At 33.7% G+C, this 22,075-nt stretch overlaps 1 protein-coding gene across 2 annotated transcripts in view; it reads left to right on the forward strand.

Moving 5' to 3' along the window:
• LUZP2 (leucine zipper protein 2) overlaps window positions 1-22,075 on the forward strand; it is a 448,942-nt gene that overhangs the window by 237,778 nt on the left and 189,089 nt on the right. For both annotated transcript variants that reach the window (XM_060017352.1, XM_060017353.1), the window contains exon 5: window positions 4,367-4,429. In XM_060017352.1, coding sequence (XP_059873335.1) covers window positions 4,367-4,429 — 63 coding nt within the window. The remainder of the gene's footprint in view (window positions 1-4,366; window positions 4,430-22,075) is intronic.

Here is a 22,075-nt window from a genome sequence, read left to right on the forward strand (position 1 = left end):
GACAATCTACTATCTGTAAATTTGAGTAAGCTCTTTAACTTCTGCAGGTTTCCTTATTTGAAGAATTTGGGGAATAATTAAAATTAAAATAAAATACATAATTTCCCTAAAATTATATCTGGCATATAGTAGATAGTAGAATCTAAACTAAATTTGATCTACTCAATAGAAAGAAAAAAAATAAAATAAATAAATTATCCAATTGAAAGAAAAATGTAGGCAAAAGAATTACTGTTGGCAAAAGTTTCAATGTATTAGAAATAACGATAATTTAAATGGGTTAATTTTAATAATAATTTTTAAAAGACACAGAATAACTGCAATTAAGGAATTAGGACAATATATGCAAATGTGCTAATTTTAACAACTGAGAAGACCACATACTTAAAGTAAGCAATACAGGAAAATATATGCAAAACAACATAAAAGAAGTAAATGATTGACAGCAATATTAATGCTGGCAAATAGAATTTAAAGCACAGATATAATGTAAGAGAGAGCATTATATGGTAGCAAAGAAAAATAAATAAATAAAATGAGGTGGTTATAGTTATAACCATCATAAACATAAATGTACTTAACAAATCAGCTTCCATATCCATCATCTATAAGTGAAGGGAGAAATAGGCAAATACAAAGATCTTAAAAATACAACTGGTAGTAATAAATATTAGATATATAGAGAAATCTCTAAAAAAGTGACTATATTCTTTTTAAGTACATGCAGAACATCTATAGAAATTTTATAGAAATATAATATGTATAATACAAAAAGTTATATACGTTCAAAAATATGACTAGCATATATACTATGTTATTCAATCCTTTTGTTATAAAATTTAAAATAAATTTTTATAAATGGTTAAACAATTCTTTATGTTTGGAAAATATATAACACATTTTCTAATAACCCTTCGGTTAATAAGAAATAATAAAAGAAATAAAGAAATACTTAATAATAGTGAAGACACTATATGCCAATATAATAATTGAGGTGAATTGATAGCTTTAAATGCATTTTTTCAGAAAATAAAAGATTAGTAACATAAATTCAAGAAGTTATTTAAAAAGCAAAACATCAGTGCAATAAAGAGTGTATTTTAAAGACTAGTGAAGACAATAATAAAATAGAAAACAAAAAAAGGTAAATTTAAGTTATTTGAAAAAGATTATGATAAAAGACTTTAAGATATGAGAAAGATTAAGAATAGAAAGACAGACTCAAATTTTAAAATGTTGAATTAAAAAAAGAGCTAAGGGCTTCCCTGGTGGCACAGTGGTTGGGAGTCCGCCTGCCGATGCAGGGGACACGGGTTCGTGCCCCGGTCCGGGAAGATCCCACATGCCGCGGAGCAGCTAGGCCCGTGAGCCATGGCCGCTGAGCCTGCGCGTCCGGAGCCTGTGCTCCGCAACGGGAGAGGCCACAACAGTGAGAGGCCCGCTTACCGCAAAAAAAAAAAAAAAAAAAAAAGAAAGAGCTAAGAGTCATAATTGTAATAGGAATTCAAACAAATAATGTATTATGAGCAACAGTTCCCTGATACATTTAAAAATGTATATGTAAATTTCTAGATAAATAAATATAAAATGCGAAAACTTCTGCAAGAAGAAATTCAGCAATTGAATAGCTGAACACAGTTGAAGTTTTATTATGCTAAAAGACCCCCTTTCCCAAGTATTTCAAAGCCAGAAGGTTTTCATGGTGACTTCTACTAATTTTTAAAGATCAGTTGACTTCAAATATAGGCAAATATTTTCTGGAAAATAGAAAAAAATTGAAAACTTTCATCTCATTTTGCAAACTTCATCAGTTATGATTCCAAAATCAATTAATGGCTGTATGTGTAAACTAATAGCTATTTTTCTACTAACGAATGTACATGTAAAAGGTCTATAAGAACAAATTCAAGACTATATTAACAAAATATATCATCATGATCAATAAATGCAAATACCTGCGGAAATAAATAATACTTATCTTTTGGAGGGAATGTGTTTATGTTTTGAGTTGAATGACTGATATTTTCTTAGTCAAAGTCCAGAAAGAGATGACAGAAAGCTTAACAAATATGGGAATAACATATATTTAGTAAAAGCATGATTTTTTTTTTAATGTGCATCTGGTGGAATCTAGGAAAAGATAGATTTCATAGTACTGGGACTCATCACTTCCAAACTTTGGTAAAGACTCAAACTGTTTGTGCTTTTTCTCCTTATTTGAGGATTCTAGGTTAACTAAGGATTAAATAAGTATATATTTTAATTGTTGCAAATCATTCAACAATTACTCTTTCTGCTAGGAAGACTATAGTTGATGTAGTTGAAAGTTGGATAAGAAGGGGAGAATGAAATAATTGTAATTGCTCACTCTCAAGCAGAGGGAAAACATTTGGATTTGATTCTGTAAATATTGTGCTATTTTAGATTTAAGAGCAGATACTCTTATGTGCTGCCCTTGATTATATATCTAATTACTAAATTGAACTATCTCCTTAATGGGACAATGAGTGTGACTCAAATTTTCAGGTTGCTCCGAGGATATTCATAATTCAAATGTAAGCTTGAAAATTGTTATGACCAAAATGATGGACATAGTGGTTCTCAGGCTTCTGCTTCTGTTTTACATGTAGTTGGACCATCAAAAATTGTTAGGTTTAGGTTTTGTTACCTTTTGAGGAAATGGTAATACAAGGACACCTACACAAGCCAGAAAAGACAAGGTGTTAATACGTATTGTAAAGCTTTACAGACGCACAACAAGTATAATGTACAGAAAGTGAACAAGACTACTACATGTCAAATCCAGGATAGTGGTTACCTCTGGGGGGAGGGGAGGGAGAAAAATTAGGTGGGGCTTTAATAGTACTATAACATTTTCTTTACAAGGTCTGAAGAAAATTGGACAAAGCATTTATATATATTTATTCTTAGGGTGGGCCCAGAAGCATTTTACATAGTATTACTCTTGTTCTTTTGTTTATGTTTGAAAGGTTTCAGAACTATTTTTTTAATGTGTATATATATGGTAAAAATTAACTTTACTCCTAAATTTGATTTCTACTGACTTAATCTATATCTAGAGATAACCCACATTGCCAGTCTCTTTTGCATCATTCCAGGAATCCTCTAAGACTATGTTATTCAATATATAACCACCAGATACATGAGGCTTTTGAGCATTACAAAATGGCTAGTCCAAATTGAGATATGCTGTACGTGTAAAACACACAGTGGATTCTAAAGATATATTGCAAAAAAAAAGTCAATTTATCATTATTAATCCATTACATGTCAAATGATACTATTTTGAATATATTGAATTAAATAAAATATATCAGTAAAATTAATTTTACCTGTTCCTTTTACTTTTTAAAAAGATGTTACCGGCAGAAAATTGAAAATTGGAGAAATTAAATGTTTCATCTGTCATACATTCACATAGATAGTGAACCCTCAGTGACCATAGAGTCTCATATTTTAGCTACTGTGCTATACTGACCTTTTTCAAAGCAGTCAGGCAGATAAAGATGCAATGTTTATACAGATACAGTTTGAATAACTGGCCTAAGGGTACAGATTCTGACAATATCATATTCAGCAGGAAACATCATGGTTTCTCTGGTACAGTTATAACGTTCCATGCTTTTGAGGTCAGGAGCATCACTATGCAATTGCTCTCAATCCTGGCCTTATATAAAAATTACATGGAGCATGTTTTAAGAAAAGAGATTCCTAGGCCCAACCCTAGAATTTAGCTTTGTTTAAGAACCACATTTTTAAAAATTGAAGTTTAGACAAGTAAGCGAATCACAGTCATAACATGCATTTCTCAATTAAAAAATTTTTTTTAAACCTTTTAATTATGGAGAATTTCAAACTTACACAAAAGTGGAAGGAGTAGAGTAATAAATCCCCATGAATCCATCAATTAGATTCAAGAATTAACAACACATGACCAATCTCATCTCAAGCATATCATTCTCTTGTTCCCTCTTCATTTTTTTTTTATACAGTGGGTCCTTGTTGGTTATTTATTTTACATATAGCAGTGTGCACAGTCAATCCCAAACTTCCTAACTATCCCTGCCCCCCCAGATGAACTTATTTACAAAACAGAAACAGACTAAATTAAAAAAAAAAATAATCTTTTATTACATAAGAAAAAGTTATGTGATATAACTAGTTGATATATTTATGAATTTGGCAATAAAAATGTGGATAATGAAAATTTTAACCCTTTGTTCTTTTTCAGTATTTGTTGACAAAGAGATAATTTTATTATACTTCAAAAATTGTGAAAATAAATTTATAAAAGCTATAGAAATGAATTTGAAATATGCCTACATGATATTCTATTTATTTTCAGATTGCTTTTTTAAAGACTGAAATGGAGAGAAAGAACAAAATGATCCGAGATCTCCAAAATGAGGTAAGACATATTTCAGGAAAATTTCATACAAGTCAAAGAATATACAGAAACAAACATATTGATTTGCCATAAGCTCTGGGGTATGATCACATGCAAATATGTCCTTTAGTTAAGTACTAATGGAGAGGAACTATAAGGTTAAAACTTGAGTATATAATCCCTACTTTAACATATATTTGATAACGTTATTAGTTCATACATCTCCAGGTCATTTTCCCTTCTAATTATATTTTGCTTGGGCAATGTTAAAAATTTATTTTTATTTTATAAATGTATTTGTCTACCAAATGACATCACAGGCACTGAAGAAGAGAGCTAGTTAGAAATGGACCTTATGTTAGGAAAAGTCAATCTAGAATGAAAAATTTATGTGAGGTAATCTTAGAGTGATGTAGATTTGAAATAAATAAGCTGTAACCGCTTTCCTTACAGCCTTTAAAATGTAAGGATCCTATAAAATGCTGTATGATTTTTCCTCCTTTTGACTTTTTGTCTACCCTGTTACATAACTACTTTATTTTCTAAAATTTCTCCATCACATTTGTATTTCCACCTTTTTATTTCTTTTTTTTTCCTTGAATGAAATTAGTTATTTAGAACTTTTAAACCATGATTAATTAAAGATACATCTTCTTTTATCAATCCCACTAAGGTGGATTTTAAATCCCAAATCAACTGCTTTAGCCATTTCTAGTCTCCTTTATTCCCCTTCCTTCCTCCCTCCCTCCCTCCCTCCCTTCTTTCCTTCAATTTTTTGAGACATTTCAAATACAGATGAGCTACATTATTCCTATATCATTTCCACCTTGATGCGCAGGTTAAAAAATAGACTATACAAATGCCTTGGTATCAAGATTCAGCATTTGTACTCTGATCATGACATTAAAATGGTTTATCAAATGTGCAAAATGATGTATAGAAAAAAGGAAAACAAGAAAAGTTTTAAGTGTCTTTCTTATTATTCTATTGTGTTTTCATTTCTTTCTAATGATTTTTTCTTCTGAGTCTTCTTAAGAAAGTCTAATGAGATGGACTTGATAATGTTTTCCCTGAGGCCTAAATCTTGGATTTACTGTTTATGGTGGAAAATGTCAGTAAACTAGAGTTACCGAAATACTGGTTGTACTAGATAATTTCTTGTTCTCTGGGGCTCAGAGAGGGCCCGATTACTCAAGTCTAAAACTTTCCATGGATCATTTAAGACAAAGGGAATGTTTAAAACAATGGTAAAGCCAGTATTAAAATAGGAAAGAAAGTACATTTAGACGTGTACACACACATCCATGCACACACACACACACACACACAGACAACAACAACAGCATGAACCCCGTTGTATAAGAATGAGAGGATTATGGGCTAATTTATATCTCTGTGTATGTATTATCAGTTAACTTTTCATCTTACATAATTTTTTAAAAATCTAGAATTTAAGGAGGAAGCTCTTTTAAAACCAAACTATTATTCATATCAGGTACCTATTCATATCAGGTACCTATGAGGATTAATAAAATATTTTATTTCCTTCCATGGTTTAATATTAATTTTCTAAGTGTATAGGCTAGAATAATTAAAAAAGCAATACAACTCTTCAGAATGGCTGCCAAATGTAAGCTTTGTAATTAAATTTGCTACTATTTACTTTCATCATATTGAAAATCTGCAAGATGATACTTGATAACCAGAAAAGTCTTTGACTTCTCTAACAAAACCTAATGGTGAACATATATTATCAACTGAATGCTTTTAATTTGACTCCTTTTTATTAATTCATTGAAATTTTAGATTTGTTATTTTGACAAATAATCAGTATGTAGAGGTTAAACAAAATACTTGGCCCATACTCTGCACAGTAAAATTATATGGACACTACCTGAAAGATTTTTGTTCAGGAGTAATAAAATAAAAAGGCAAATTGACTAAACAAAATACAGAGAGGTGAGGGAGATCATACAGGTATAAAGAGATTTCTGGGAGAAGATCAAAATCTCCTGAATGACTTCTGAGTGAGGATATTGGGGAAGTCCCAATTTAAGAAGGGACTTTGGAAAAGTTATTAAAGAATGATCGGTACTTTTTTCATATGTGAAGGTAAATATCTTAAAAGGCACTTTTATGTTAGAAGCTAGGCATTTAGTTTTTAAGATTTACCTCATCCCTTGGAGGGGGAAAATATTTAGATTTTATTTTTAGGCAAATGCTGTGTAGGGCAGAAAGCATTTTGATTTTTCCATCCAGGCAGTCATATCTGGAATGGAATACATGGGACCCCGTGATTCAAAGACTGTGTTCATAACTGGGAAAGAACATTGGAGAATATTTGGAGAATATGGATAGCAAAGTGAGAATGCAAGAGAAAAAGAAATAGGAAATTTTTTTTTTTTAAACCAAGAAAGTTAAGAGTGAGACTGAAAAGAGTATAGCTATGAGTTAATCACAGTATTTCAAGCTCCTTTATTTTACCTGTCTCTATGGGTATCTATGTCTTCACATGGACATCACATTTAACCTGTGTCTGGGATTGCTTTTACTCACAGAAGCTTTATTGAGATTTAGGGGGTCTCCAAATTTCAGGTCTAGGCCTTCTGCTTTTCTGCTTATATTCTCTTTCATGGAACACGCAAGCCAAATCTATTCTGCCACAGTGTGTATTTCTTTGTACCAAATCACCTTATTAGCAATTAATAAATGATGGAATGATGTCAGTAAAGTTTGAAAAATTGTGTTGGTTTATATGTAATTTTTCCCAACATGTTGAGGTTTGAAGCAATCAGGGGAAAGCCTTGTCAAATTTTAGAGAAAATTTTTATCATACAAAGACAAAAGAAAATATGCAAAAGGACCTCCCTTTAGTACATGTAGTTGTGTTTTAGTGCCTTCAAAACATTTTAAAAAATGTTTCTACTGCCCCAAGATATCTGACTAAACTGTGAATATAGAAGACTCTAAGGCATTCCCCAGTATTAAAATAAGAGATTAGTGAAAAATATGTATCAGAAATTAATTCTGATAATCTACTTTATTAGAAGTCAATTCCCTGTAGGGTCTACATCTCAAAAGAGAGAACAGTAAATTCTAAGTGTAAGATTGTGCAAAGGATTGAGTATGATTTGGGGGATAAATGCTAGAAAATATTAAACTGTGGTTGTATTTTTATTACTATTGTCATTATTTTGTTAATATTATGATCACAAAATTACACAGTAAGTGGTCTTCCTCAATCACAATTTTCTCATACATCCTGTATTTTTAGTGTACACATTTGCAGAATATGAGATTTCTCACAGTGCAAAAATTGATTTATAGTAGCTATCTCACCATTTTTTTTAGTAACTTCTTAATCTGTCTCTAATTCTGATGTCTCTTATGTAATCCGTTTTATGCATTCAATTACTTATTTTGCATTTTGTATTTGGATATTGTATGGTTTCAACAAATGTAAAAAGTTGTACCAGAAAGCAAAACAAAGAAACAAAAACACTTAGCCTTTCTTCTCTAACTTCCATAACTGCATCATCATGTGATATAGACAATCCTATTGACTCCAAAGCTTAGAATTCTCTTTGACTTTGCACTTTTAAAACACCCTCTCTCTATTGTCATTTCTAATTTTCTTTAATTTTATCCACCGTTTCCCCTAGGATAAAATAAGTTTCTCTATAGTGGTTCCAGATATAAGAAAGAGATAAGTAGGGTAATACATAGGTATTGAAATATTAGATAAATTAGGCATTGAGACAAGCATCTCTGATTAGTTTGAAACTCCTTAATGAAATGTGAGAGTTTGATAATGTTCAGGACTTTTCAAAGGAGTACATAGCTACAAATATTTGAATTAGATTAGTATTAAAACATAGTCTATATTAAATTAGTGAGTACATAGAGATAACAAAGGGAAGGGGAGAAAAGTGAAAGGAAGAGAGAGAGGGAAAAAGAAAGGAAAGAAGGAAGAAAAGAAAGAAGGGAAGGAAGGAAAGAAAGAAGGAAATAAAGGAAGGAAGGGAGGGAAGGAGGAAGACAGGCAAGTCGGGGAAGTACCTCCACCCCAAATCTCTTCTGTGATGGTTTGTTTTAGTATAGATTCTTATGATTGATTATTTTCCCGAGACTCATTCAAGATAGTTCGAGGTAAGGAAAAAATAAGAAATCACATTTCTAAAATGGTAATAATAAAGTCAGGAACCATAAAAGTGTGCCTTACTTTGCCAGTGATAGAAATCAGAAATTTGTCAGAACTACTCTCCACAGCAGGTTTTCCCTCTCACTATTTCACGGCTCCATTTTCCTTTCTTTCTAGTCTCTCAGTTACTTAGCTCATCTATTTTTCGCATGGCTCGTATAGTTTAACCCAACTTTGAAATACTAATCTGCCTTCTCTATCTCCTACTAATAGGCAATTTAATCTTCTTTAATGTTTTGTTTTATTGCTGCTGTTATAAGTGCCTGGGGGGAAAGTCTTGCTACAGGTCAAGCCACTGGCCAATCTGTGGGTTTCCAAAGGGTTCCAAATAATCATTGACACATATCCAGGTATATGAGGAATAAAACATGGATTTTTAGGGGCAATGTGCCAGTTGTGACAAAAAGCAACCTCTGATAAGAAGAAAATGACTTATTAAGCCATTTAGAGGACTCAACAAAATGTTAGGAGAGGTGCATATGCATTTTGTAGGCTGAGCTTAGGAACAACTCCACAAACAAACCCCAGAGCTGTTTGTCTCAAGGCAGGGCTACCTCTGCCAAGATCAGGAAGCTGCCAGCCACCTTTATGTTCCCATCACAGGGAGCTCCGGTATCACATAGCCATATCCCTTGTGCATCAGACCATGGATAACATCTAGCCTGTTTTCCCATGTAAGTAATTGCTGTATCTGCATTTTGAAGGGATCATATCTGATTAGCAAAGTCTAAGTCATGTCTGCCCTAGAGCTGCAATGCACTTTAGAAACAGAGAGGATTTGTTTTATTTCTAATTTGTTTGCTTTCATTTTTCCTTGGGAATACGGGTTTAACACTATGAAAAACTTTCACATCGTGGAAACAATGTTCCAAAATTTGGTAGCTAGTGTATTAACAACTTTTCTTTAAAAAAAAAAAAGGGTTAGAGTGTGGTAACCAGCTTTAGTATATGTTGTGTCATCACTGAAGGGTTCTGAGTAGTTGAGAGACATGCTCTAACACTGATAGAGTATCCAGTTGTGCATGTGTGTGTGTTAACAATATCTTGTGTGTATACATGGCCTCTTGCCTATCCTTTAACATGTGATTTTAGCTTTGCTTTTGTATGAACTATTTCCTCAACTAGGTGCTGACTCTTCAAAGTTAGAATCCTACCTTTACTAAAATATTATAATTCAGATTTTTTTTACACACACAAAAAAACCACAGGGCCGGGACTCTGTGTACAGTGAAGATAAATGAAAACCATATTTAAGTTCGTTCTTAGCACCAGTGACTTCAATAAATTAAATAAACATTGGACACCGTGTCCAAATTTGGAGATTGAAGCTGGTTTCCCTAATTTGCTATTCTCTACAACAGGGATAGTTAGAGACCCAGCAAGATATCAGAGAATCTCTGACCATCTGGAAATTATTAAGATGACAGAAAAAAAAATATAGATGCATATGTGTATTTTTCAAAGGTGAGGATGTAGATTTTCAGGGAGAGTCCATGACTGAAACAAAAAAATAATAAAGTCAGTAACCTCTGATCTAGATAAAATTCTAGTAAGTTTTAAGAAAACCTATTTTCGTTCAATTCTTGTGGCTGTAAGTCTCTGTAAAATAAATTATTCCATCTTCTTGCCTCAATAAGGACACTCAAGTGAAGATGATGGGATATTTCATAATGTGACAGAGTGCTCCAGGGCCATCATTCTGAAATGGTGCCTGCAGATGAACCTTTGTGAGAGTTTGAGTTGAATATGTACTGAGTCCAGGACATGCTTGAGATGTTTTCAGATAATTCCATCACAACTTTCTTACTTTATTCCTTCTGGTTTACCTTTTAAAATGATGATTTCTGAGAAATTTTGGCCAACTGGTTATTTTGGTTAATTGTGTATCCATTATCTAAAGTTTATTATAACCCATTTGTACTAGGTCCTAGGGCTACTGTAATAAAGTAACACAAGCTGGGTGGCTTAAAACGGTAAGAGTGTACTCTCTCACCATGCTGAAGGACAGAAGTCTAAAATCAAAGAAATGTCACAGGACCATGCTCGCTCTGAAGGTTCTAGAGAATAATCGTGCTTTGCCTCTTCCTACTTTCTAGTGCCTCCTGGCAATCCTTGACATTCTTTGGCTTGTCAAAACTCTCTGCTTTGTCTTCCTATGGCCTTCTTTATGTATCTCTTTGTTTCCTACTCTTCTTTATGGGCACCTCTTATGGGATTTAGGACCCACCCTAATCCAGTATAACCTGATTTTAGCTTAATTACATGTGCAAAAAACACTTTTTATTAATAGGGGCACAACTTAAGGTTCCAGGTAGATGTGAATTTTAGGGTGATACTATTCAAATGCCATTTTGTATATTCCAGGTAAACAGCTTAGGCAATTTTTTTTTTTAAAACAGGCAAAGAGAGAACATTTTATTAGGTATAAGTCTTAGCCAATGTTTCAATGGGGAAAGAGGAAAGACTTTTATTAGATATAAATCTGTCTGTGGAAGTACTTTAATACTGCTTATTTAGATGCATATATAAGGTTTGTTTATGTATTCATTTGTATTAAACATATAACTTAATTCCCAAAATTATCTCAACATTTTGCTAGTTCCTGAGATATATAAATATTATAAATTTCAATGAACACAAAACAATCTCTGATCATAAAGGGTGTAAGGAGCAGAATTTAATATTGTATAACAAGTAACATATTTTGCCATATAATATGTTATGATACAATAATAATCACACAATTTGCGCAAAATATCTACAATAAAAACAGGTTGAAATAAGCATTTTACAATAACATATTGTAAAGGGGCCGATGAAGGCAATAACCTACTCAGGCCACTGAATGTGTCATTGATGGGGTGGGTTTTGAAAGGAGTGAAGTGATTAGAACTTATGGCTATTTATTCATAATCAAGAAAGCAAACATTAAAAAAAGTGAATACTTCAAAAGTTTCCTTGTAGGTGAAAAAAGACTGTTAGATGTTTATTGCTGTGAAGAAAGTAGTTAATTTTGATGCGTATAGCTGAATCCAATTTCAGGCCAGTTGACTTGCAAAGAGTAAGGAATGCTGTAAGTATGTGTTACAAAAATGGGTTGGAACAGCCAAACAGATTGACACAGCCAAAGAGTAATAAACAGAAAACTAAATTTGAAAATTACCGCTGTCAGATACAATTACATCAGTAAACTTTCTAGTTTGCAAGGACATAGAATTTTTACTCAGTGTTTCTGAAGTAAACCAGGACTGCTGTCTTATGGGAGATTATGGTCTACCAAAAATCTCATTTTATTTACTGTTACAATCAATTAATTCCACCAAGTTTTAATTTCCTAATTGAGAATGTTGGATAGATGCTGACATTGTACACAATTTTAGGAATAGTTTTCAGTTGAAATTGTGTGTTTAGCCCCTGGCTGCATCTGGATCACTATTTCTGTTCTGTGATAGAGGAATGTCTAGTATTCTCTGTCATGCTTCAGGTAAAGGGGAAAGTTTGATTTCTTAATTTTGCATCTTCTATAAACATTATTTTATAAGTTTTAAGCACCTCAGAATATGGTTAATTTAATAAATGAGAAAACAATGTGTGAGAGACATTTAGCACATGTTTAGACAGTTAGCTTGTAACAAATGGAAACTATTATCATCATCATAGTTATTATTGTCATTGGGTTCTGAGGTAAAATTTGTTCATCAATAAGCAATACTATGGAAAACTATTTGCTTAAACAAACAAACAAATACAGTAAAACTCCATATTTCATTTAAATTCATTTAAATATAAGTACCAAGGTAAGACAGGACTCTCTGTAACTACTGAACAGTCTCATTCCATCTCTCATAGTGTCTCTCTCCACATGGCAGACAAGAAGTCCAAGAACTGTCTGATTAATATTCTACCCGCTTAGAAATAATAGCCAAGTGAGACCATTTTTTCAGATTACATGAGCAGAAAAATTCCAGGAAAGAGCCTATATTGTTTGGATGCCTGAGTTAATCATCATGGACAGGGGAGTAGAGCATTTTGGCCAAGTCTGAGTCACATTTCTATCCTTTTGTTAGATGGGAGCAACCCGACTCAAAACTTGGATGAATTTGCTACAGGAAAGAAAGGTTCATTGCAAAAGATTCCCTAGATATTGGACCAATAACATAAAATGTATAAAGAAAACCATCAAACACTTCTATTACTCCCTCTTAGCCTCACCCATTTTCTAACCCTCAGATCAGAGCAGTAAGTAATACTTTAATCATTTCAAGTCCCAAGTCATGCATGATGTATTTGCATCACCATATCTTTGTTAGTAATGCTCCCTTGCATATAATTTCACCCTCATTCCAAACATATTAAGGATCTTTACTTCTCTCATTTTATATTTATTGCTACATTCAAATTCTTAGTAAAAATAACCTAGGGAGGGCTTCCCTGGTGGCGCAGCAGTTGAGAGTCTGCCTGCCAATGCAGGGGACATGGGTTCGTGCCCCGGTCCGGGAAGATCCCACACGCCGCGGAGCGGCTGGGCCCGTGAGCCATGGCCCTGAGCCTGCGCGTCCAGAGCCTGTGCTCTGCAACAGGAGAGGCCACAACAGTGAGAGGCCTGCGTACCAGAAAAAAAAAAAAAATACCTAGGGAAGCTTTAGTCATATAGCATTAGGTAAATGATCTTCTCTGTTTGTAATAGCTTTGTACATTAATTGCCAAAACCTTGAAGCAACCTTCTTTCAGTAGGTTAATAGATAAATAAACTGTGATAATCCAGACAATGGAATATTATTCAACACTAAAAGGAAATGAGCTATCAAGCCACGAAAAGACGTAGAGGAAACTTAAGTGTGTATCACTAAATTAAAGAAACCAATTTGAAATGTCTACATGCTGTGTGACTCCAGCTGTATGACATTCTGGAAAAGACAAAACTATGGAGACAATAAAAAGGCAAGTGGTTTTGGGGGACTTCACTGGCGGTTCAGCAGTTAAGACTCCACACCCACAATGTAGGGGGCACAAGTTTGATCCCTGTTTGGGGAACTAAGATCCCGCATGTTGCATGCACGGCCAAAAAAAAAAAAAAAGATAAGTGGTTGTCAAAGGATAGAAGAGAGGGATAGATAAGTAGACAGAACAAAGAAAAATTTTACGCATATGAAACTACTCTGTGTGCTACTATAATTGTGATACATGTCATTATACATTTGTCCAAACTATTAGAATGTACAACACCAAGAGTGAACCTTGTAACAAATGTACCACTCTAGTGGGGGACTTATAATGGTAGAAGCTATGGCTGAGTTGGAGTAGGTGGAATATGGGAAATCTATGTACTTTCCTCTCAACTTTGCTATTTAACTGCTCTAAAAATGAAGTCTATTAAAAATAACACACAAACATACAACATGTAGTTCACCCTATTAACAAAATTTTAAGTGTACAGAGTATTATTTACCATATACGTATTTGTTTTTTAAAGATATAAGAACAGAAAAGTTATATTTACTTTTTAAATTATTTTGTTTATTTATTTATATTTATTTATTATTGTATCCTTTCTGGAAAATAGTAAGAACTTGATAAATATTTGTTGAGTGAATAATAAATATTACTTCAACAGGTTATATTTATGTAATTTGTATGGGATAGGCCACTGTCCATAATTCATAGTAATGAGTCCCCAAACTTAGGAGAGATATTCCTTAAACCAACTTGAAATGACTTTGAAAGTCCTAGAGAATCAGAAAACCTCATATTGTTTAGAAGCTGCTAAAGCTTGCTATCCCAAGTTTTTTCATATGGAGCTGGAAGGCAGGGTATTGTACTTTTGGTTCCCTCACGTGCTGCAATGAAAGAATAAAAGCATGAAAGAAGAAAACCACAAAAACAAAAAGAAAAAGAAAGGGAAGAAGGAAAGAAGTGAGAGAGGAAGAAAGCATGAGAAAAGTAACTTGACTTGGGCTGATTATTGAGAGAGTGGAGTTTTTACCAGCATCTGGTGATTTTGTCACCTTGGAGAAGTCACTACTTCTATGTGTGTCATTGGTAAAATAAGGGTTTTACATGAAATGATCCCCTTGATTCCTTAAACTCCAAAGTTTATAAATTCTTAATCTGTAGAAACAGTAACTCATAAGCTGTGAGTTAATATCTAAGTGCTATACTCAGGATAAATTCCAAGAAGATGGTCATTAGTATTTCAAACAAATCCCTAAATAGCTGTAAATTGTGTTTGGATTTACTTAGAGCTTTTTATTCTAGGAGTGTTTAAAAATATTGACCACCAAAGTAAGCAGTTCTCTAGTACATGTCATAAATAAATGTAAAATGCATAGTTATCAGACCATCAAGCAAGATTTTTTTAAAAAATGTTTTCATCATTTAACCTATATTTTTAGTGGTAAAATGTAACTTTAAAGAAAGTTGGTTTAGAAAATCATTATTTTAAGGTTTATTTCTAGTGAGTGTACAAGTTCACAGAATGTTGGAAATATTTTAAGACAATTACTTAGGCAATTATAAACTATTTTTCCCCTCAGAGGTGTAGAAAAGACCAGTGCTTAGGACAAAAATAGGTGTCACAGGACTAAAAAAGTTAGTGGTACTAAAACACACCAGCTTCAAATCGTATCTTTGACACTTACTATCTGTGATACTTAGATGTTATCATCATATAAGTAGAAACGCTCACATCCACTCCCACAGTTGTTATGATGGTCCAAGGAGATAATAGTTATGAGAACAGCTGTAATTGTGTCCTTCCTTGTTCTTCCTAATAAATGTTATCTCTTAATATATGGCTTTCACAAATTAAACATTACTCATGGTATATTTTTTAATGAGTTATTACATGGAAAATACACAAAGTAGGCTGAAAAATGGCCCAAAGATAGCAGGTCCCAGTTCCTGGAACCTGTACCTATTTTACCTTATGATGAAAAAGTCTTTGCATATGTGATTGAGAATTTTGAGATACTGAAATTATCCTGAATTATCCTCGTGGACCCTAAATGCAATCACAGTTGCCCTTATTTGACACACACCGAGAGGAGGAGGCAGTACAAAGACAGAGCAGGGAGATATTTGAATATGCTGACCTTGAAGATGGGAAAGATGCAGCCACAAGCCAATGGTTGCCTACAGCCATGAGTTGACTGGAAGGGACAAGGAACAAGTTCTCTCCTACGGCCTCTGGAGGGAGCTCAGCCCTGCTGAAAGCAGGATGTCAGCCTGGTGACTTCTGGCTCCCAGAACTGATAGACAGTGAATTTCTCGTGTTTTAAGTCACCCAATTTCTGGTAATTTCTTACAGTGGCCTCAGAAAGCTAAGACGGTAGGGATTGGATGAGGCAAGTTGCCAGGTTATTATTAGCAATCATTTCTTAAGTGTGTCATATGATGGCAGATTCCATTTTCTCCTATTAATTTTGAAACTGAACTGAAGCTCTAGCAAGAATTCCATTCACCCACATGATCCATTTTATAGGTGATGGTTAAATAGTCATCTGTTTTATCTTAAACTATTATTTATTACACACTTTGGTTCTGGGCACCGTACTCAGCAGGGAGGAAATAAAATCAGTAAGATTTTCCAAGCCTTGATTTTTCCAAATTTTAGTCTTGTATGGGAAAGATTTCTCAAAACACAATAAAATGATGTAATAGTAATAAAACCTGTACAGTCATACCTTGGAGTTACTGCATGTTCTGTTCCAGAACACTGCAATAAAGTGAATTTCACAATAGGGTCACATGAAATTTTTGGTTTCCCAGTGTATATAAAAGTTATATCTATTAACTGTGCAATAGACTTACAGCTAAAAAAGAACAATGTACACACCTTAATTTTAAAATGCTGTATTGCTAAAAAGTGCTAAAAACATCATCTGAGCCTTCAGCGGGGTATAATCTTTTTTGCTGGTGGAGGGTCTTGCCTCGATGTTGATGGCTGCTGACTGATAGTGGTGATGGTTGTTGAAGGCTGAAGTGGCTGTGGCAGTTTCTTAAAATAAGACCACAATGATGTTTACCACATTGATTGACTCTTCCTTTCATGAACGACTTCTCTGTAAATGCAATGCTGTTTGATAGCATTTTACCCAGAGTAGACCTTTTTTCAAAATTAGAGTCAGTCCCCTCAAAGCCTGCTGCTGATTTATCAATGATGTTTATGTAATACTCTAAATCCTTTGTTGTCATTTCATAGCATATTCATCAGGAGTAGATTCCATCTCAAGAAACCACTTTCTTTGTCATCCATGAGAAGCAACTCTTCATGCATTAAAGTTTATCATGAGATTGTAGCAGTGCAATCATGCCTTCATGCTTCACTTCTAATTATAGTTCTCCTAGCTATTCCACCACATCTGCAGTTACTTCTTCCACTGAAGACTTGAACTGCTCAAAGTCATTCATGAGGATTGGAATCAGCTTCTTCCAAAGTCCTGTTAATGTTGATATTTTGAGCTTTTCCTGTGAATCACAAATGTTCTTAATAGCATCTAGAATGCTGAATTCTTTCCAGAAGATTTCCAATTGACTTTGCCATGATCCTTCACAGCTCCCTCCCAGAGGGGCTGTCCCTATTCTTTTGTCTCTGTTTTTTCTTTTGCCCTACCCAGTTACATGGGGAGTTTCTTGCCTTTTGGGAGGTCTGAGGTCTTCTGCCAGCCTTCAGTAGGTGGTCTGTAGGGGTTGTTCCACATGTAGATGTATTTCTGATGTATATGTGGGGAGGAAGGTGATCTCCACGTCTTACTCTTCCGCCATCTTGAAGGTCTCTCTCAACTGTGTTAAATATTCTTGACATGTTAATTTAACTGACTGTTACAACAATTTTGTGGAATACATGTCATTATTATTATAATGATGAATATTATTATTTAATAAATGAGGCTTAGCATGTGGTCCAGGGTAACACAGCTAATGAAAGAGATGTTCTGGGACGAGTCTATATTGTTTCACAAAGGAGAAAGAAAAAATGCTACTTTGGATGTTTGTATATCCCATACTAGACTATTATTACCTGAATCCTGGGATATACACAAAATTTTCTTAACTCTATTATTTTTTAAATGTAAGAAAGGGTGTGATCTAATGAAAAGAGCCTAGGAAGAATACCTAGTTCTGCCATTTAATAACTGTTCCAAGTTTGGAAAATGACTTAACTTCTCTGAGCCTGTTTACTCACTTACAAAATGGGTTTAATAATATTTATTCCAAATTGTATTTGTAAGTGCTAAATTAAATAATGTATACAAGTGTCTAGCAATGTCTCAGTAAGTGACATTATAATAGGATGTATAAAAATCTTTTCCTACAAGTATTCAAGGTGAATTGGAAGGATTTATGAGGAACGAGTATCTCTTAATCACTGAATATTTGAAACTATCAAGAGGTTGGAGAAAAATAGTGAGATATTGAAGCAAACACAAGGCAGGTGCGAAAGAAGAGACAAAGAAGCAGGGCAAGTATTGGCAAAGTGAGGAGGTCGTGGGTACACAGGCTATTCAGAGAAAGCCTAAATTTCTAGTTAGTCCCCCAAAGATAGGAAGGTTTTAGGAAGCACCTCCTGACTTCATACTCTTTCCTTTGTCAACATCTCTTGGTTTTGTTCTCAGAAAGAATTAGCTCAGCAAATATTTATTAAGTGACCCACATAGGCCAGGCACAGTGATAAAAGGGATTTGAGGCTTGTAGTCTGAAGATGTCAGAAAAAATCTCTGGATGTTATCTTAATCTTTGAAAATTAGAGCCAAAGTGGTCGTGGAGATTTTCTAGCTCACCATTTTCTAAACTGTGTGTCTTAGTCTGGATTTTTCCTGAAATGGACCCTGAGACAAAAATCCAAAACTAAGTATTTTAGAAAGAAACAGTGGCAGGGGATGGAGAAGTAAGACAAAGAAGGGAAGGTAGACAATTGTAAGTGATGGAATGTAATCATCCTAGAGAAAGTTTTGGAGGACATTGTAAAACTTCTCTTGGATACTGGCTGAGGCTAATTCCAGAGATTTCAATTCCATGATATTCATCTCTTGCAACATAAGCAAGAAAAGGGTGCCTTGGCAGAAAGCCCCCCAACAAAGAAATACAGGTAGTAGGATTCAGATGGTGGATTGATTTGCATGGAAAGACCTGGATGAGAAGATACAGATAGGCTGACATTATGATCTGTAAACATGAGTTACATTGATACTAATTTATAAAGAGTATTTAACGGTCAAAAATCTTTGAGAAAAAGCTGGTTACACTCCAAGACTTTTATTTTTCTGTCATTTGTGTTTGTGTAGCTTCAGCATAGGAACATTCAATGGCACGCTGGAGCTGGCTCTTATCAGTTGATGAGAGCTGATTGTTAAATATTCAGGAATTTTTTGAGTCAGTTATTAAGCTGTTGGTAGCTTGAAATTGGGTATTGTGGAAATATTGACACCACAGAAATTGGCAAATGTCAGAAATCGGCCTTCATCACACCCAGATGTGTTTATCAGCACATCACCAAAATCACGCAGATTATCTCAAACTATTTAGACAATCAACACTTAAATTACTGGAACATTGTACAGGATCAGTGTACTGTGTGGAATTCACTGACCAAATCCAATTGCTGCTTTTTACAAATGAGGAATATGTTGATAGTGACTTGTTCATTAAAAACAAAATTTCCATTGTACATAAAAAGAGGTAAAGACATGTGGATCCAAATTATGTAGTCAGAAGATATTTATAACCCTGTTGACAATGTTCTTATGTTTTTTCTTTTTTTTAATCAATTTAAATTACCCTAGTAGTTTTTATTTCTTTAGCTTTGTTTCCTGAAACAAGACTTTGGAATATAGAAGAAGTTGCCCAAGACAAACTTTATTAAAAAGCCTTAGTCCTCTCCTCAGAAGGGTCTTCTGATAAGATAGGCTCCTTATACAGTCTTCTATGGAATCACATATGAGTTGTTTGAAGGCTAGGGGTTGGCTTAATAATAAAACAATAAAAATTAAACAGACATTTCATTGATAATTTTATTAAACATATTGTAGTGTAAACAGACTGACTTACTACCCTTCAAAGAGCATAGACCAAAAAGAGGAGAGAGGTGATCTGGATACTTCACACCAAGTCACTCCTTGGTTATAGCCCATTAAGATGTCCAGGTCGTTGACATTGACAGGAGATGATGGAGCCCAGTGGTTACAGGGTTTACCCTGAAAAATGGAGCTGAGGTCAGAAGAGAAATAAAAGCACTGTCATTAAATAGAATCCAAGTCACTCCTTACTTATTTTGAAGTGTGAGTTTGCAGGAAACTTATACTTTGCATTGTCAACTTTGTAGGTTAGTTGTGAAACAGAACTTCACATACAAGCAATAGAAATCAAAACAATAATGGATCTTTTGAATTCTCTTAGATTTTATAAAGCACTTTCACTTATGTGATCACCACCAATTGTAAATTAAAAAGTTAACCATGGAAACAGATGATACAGATACTATTGTCATGTCCTCAACCCAACTAGTTCAAATAATTTGGGGGAGGTTTAGACACTATAAATGCCAATAATGTTTAGTTCATGCCTTTGTGAAGGTCACTAACATGTTATCTTGTATTTATTTAAGCTTCTGACTAATTTGCAGTATACTCAGTTCTAAAGGTTGGCAAATTCCAATACTCACATAACCTTTCCTGTAGATATTATCTGATAAAATAAGGCTTAGAAAATTTAATTCTTTCTCTGCCAATCTATAGAATGGAAGAAGCAGGTTTCAAACCCAACTTCTGACTCCAAAAGCCCAATGTCACATTCTCTAGTGTAGATAAGCCTTAGGATGTGGAGCTAAAAAAAATCTAATACATTGATTTAATTAAAGTTCTTATATAGAATTACTCTATAGTGCAGGAATAAACTTGCCTGCAATGTAAAATTTAACTGTGTTTACTATATAAGATGTCCTCTACCACTCAACAGGAATTTGAATATCTACAATCCTTAACCCGTGATATATTTAACAGCCATATGTAACAAATCTTGGGTATCAATTCTAAAATTAAGAAAAAGATTTTCTGTTTAAATTCCATATGTGTGTATTTCAATATAGAGTAATCAATTATATAAAATAACAGCTATAATATAGCCAACTACATATAAGAATATATACTTGTTCAGTTAGCATTCAGTGTCATGTTCTACATTTAAGGAGTCCCTCTATTTGACAAATATGCTGAGAAAGGTCTACACAAAAAGAAATAGTTTTACACGGAATCCTCCTTCTTATTAAAAAACAGAAAAGCATCTCCACAATCAAGATTTGGAAAACATACATATAAGTTGAAAAATATAAGGGTGCAGAACCAGATCTGTATAGAAATTTCCATCAATAAAATTAAAGAAACAAAATGAACCCTGACGTACTGAGTTATAGAAATAACCACTGAACAAACTGCCAATGGGCTAGAGAACTAAAAGATGACTTTACTCATGATTTTCTTTATGAAGTTTTCCTAGAGATACTATTTAATTTAGAATTACTCTGGCTTAAAGTAGAGATGAGATATTGTTTTAGTGATTTATAGTCATTTCATTTTATTTTGGCAAACAGGTGAAATCAGTCCTTTCGGAAAGAGAAAATACAAGTCCTTAATCTATTACCTGGTCATTAGCAAGTTTTCGTATTAAGAAAGGATGGCATGGTTTAGATGGCAGAACAGAAGTTTGATATCAAAGAGAGCTGTGTTTCCATGTGAGCTCTATCACTTATTAAATGTATGATTCTAAAGCTGTTTCAAATCATTTTTTGACAAAATGCAAAATAAAACCAAACAAATAAATGAGTGAATAAATTTTTAAAATGCATGTTGCCTTGGAAAATTTTATAAACCTCCAGCTATTCAAATGTGGAGTCAGAAGGGGATAATCTTAACTTGCAGAATTGCTAAGGAAGCAAACTAGCAACTGGTTGACATGTCACAGGTGATCAGTGAGTTGGTTTTCTTTTCCAGCTGTTCACTCTTTCAGCATCCCATTCCTGTTCCCATTTCAGCATCTCACCTGAACCTGCCACCTCACATTCCAAGGACACATTTTCTTCCCTCATCATTTCCCCTTAATTTGTGAATGTTTAAGTGTGTGGAAGAAATAGACTGCATAAGAATAGTACAGTCAATGCTTAAGGTAGATAGGAAATAAATAATAGAGGAGGAACATGTGAGAATTAGCATTCTTAAAATGAGGGGTTTAAATAACTTTTTTTTTCTTTATTTTCTTCTGTGAGAAGGGACAAAATAGAAAATTTTAAACTTTCCTCATGTGTGTCTTTGTATATGTTTGTGTGTATGTGTGTGTTTGTCACTGTGAAGTAGTTGGATTTGCTCAGGCGACCACTATATAAAAATGAATTACAAAAATATAATACAAGAGTGAAAATGAGAACTTGGCTCACTATTTTAGGTATTAAGTGTTTCTTTTTACGTTCTTTACAGTGG

Source organism: Delphinus delphis, chromosome 8, assembly GCF_949987515.2.
Source record: "Delphinus delphis chromosome 8, mDelDel1.2, whole genome shotgun sequence".
Classification (NCBI taxonomy): Eukaryota; Metazoa; Chordata; class Mammalia; order Artiodactyla; family Delphinidae; genus Delphinus; species Delphinus delphis.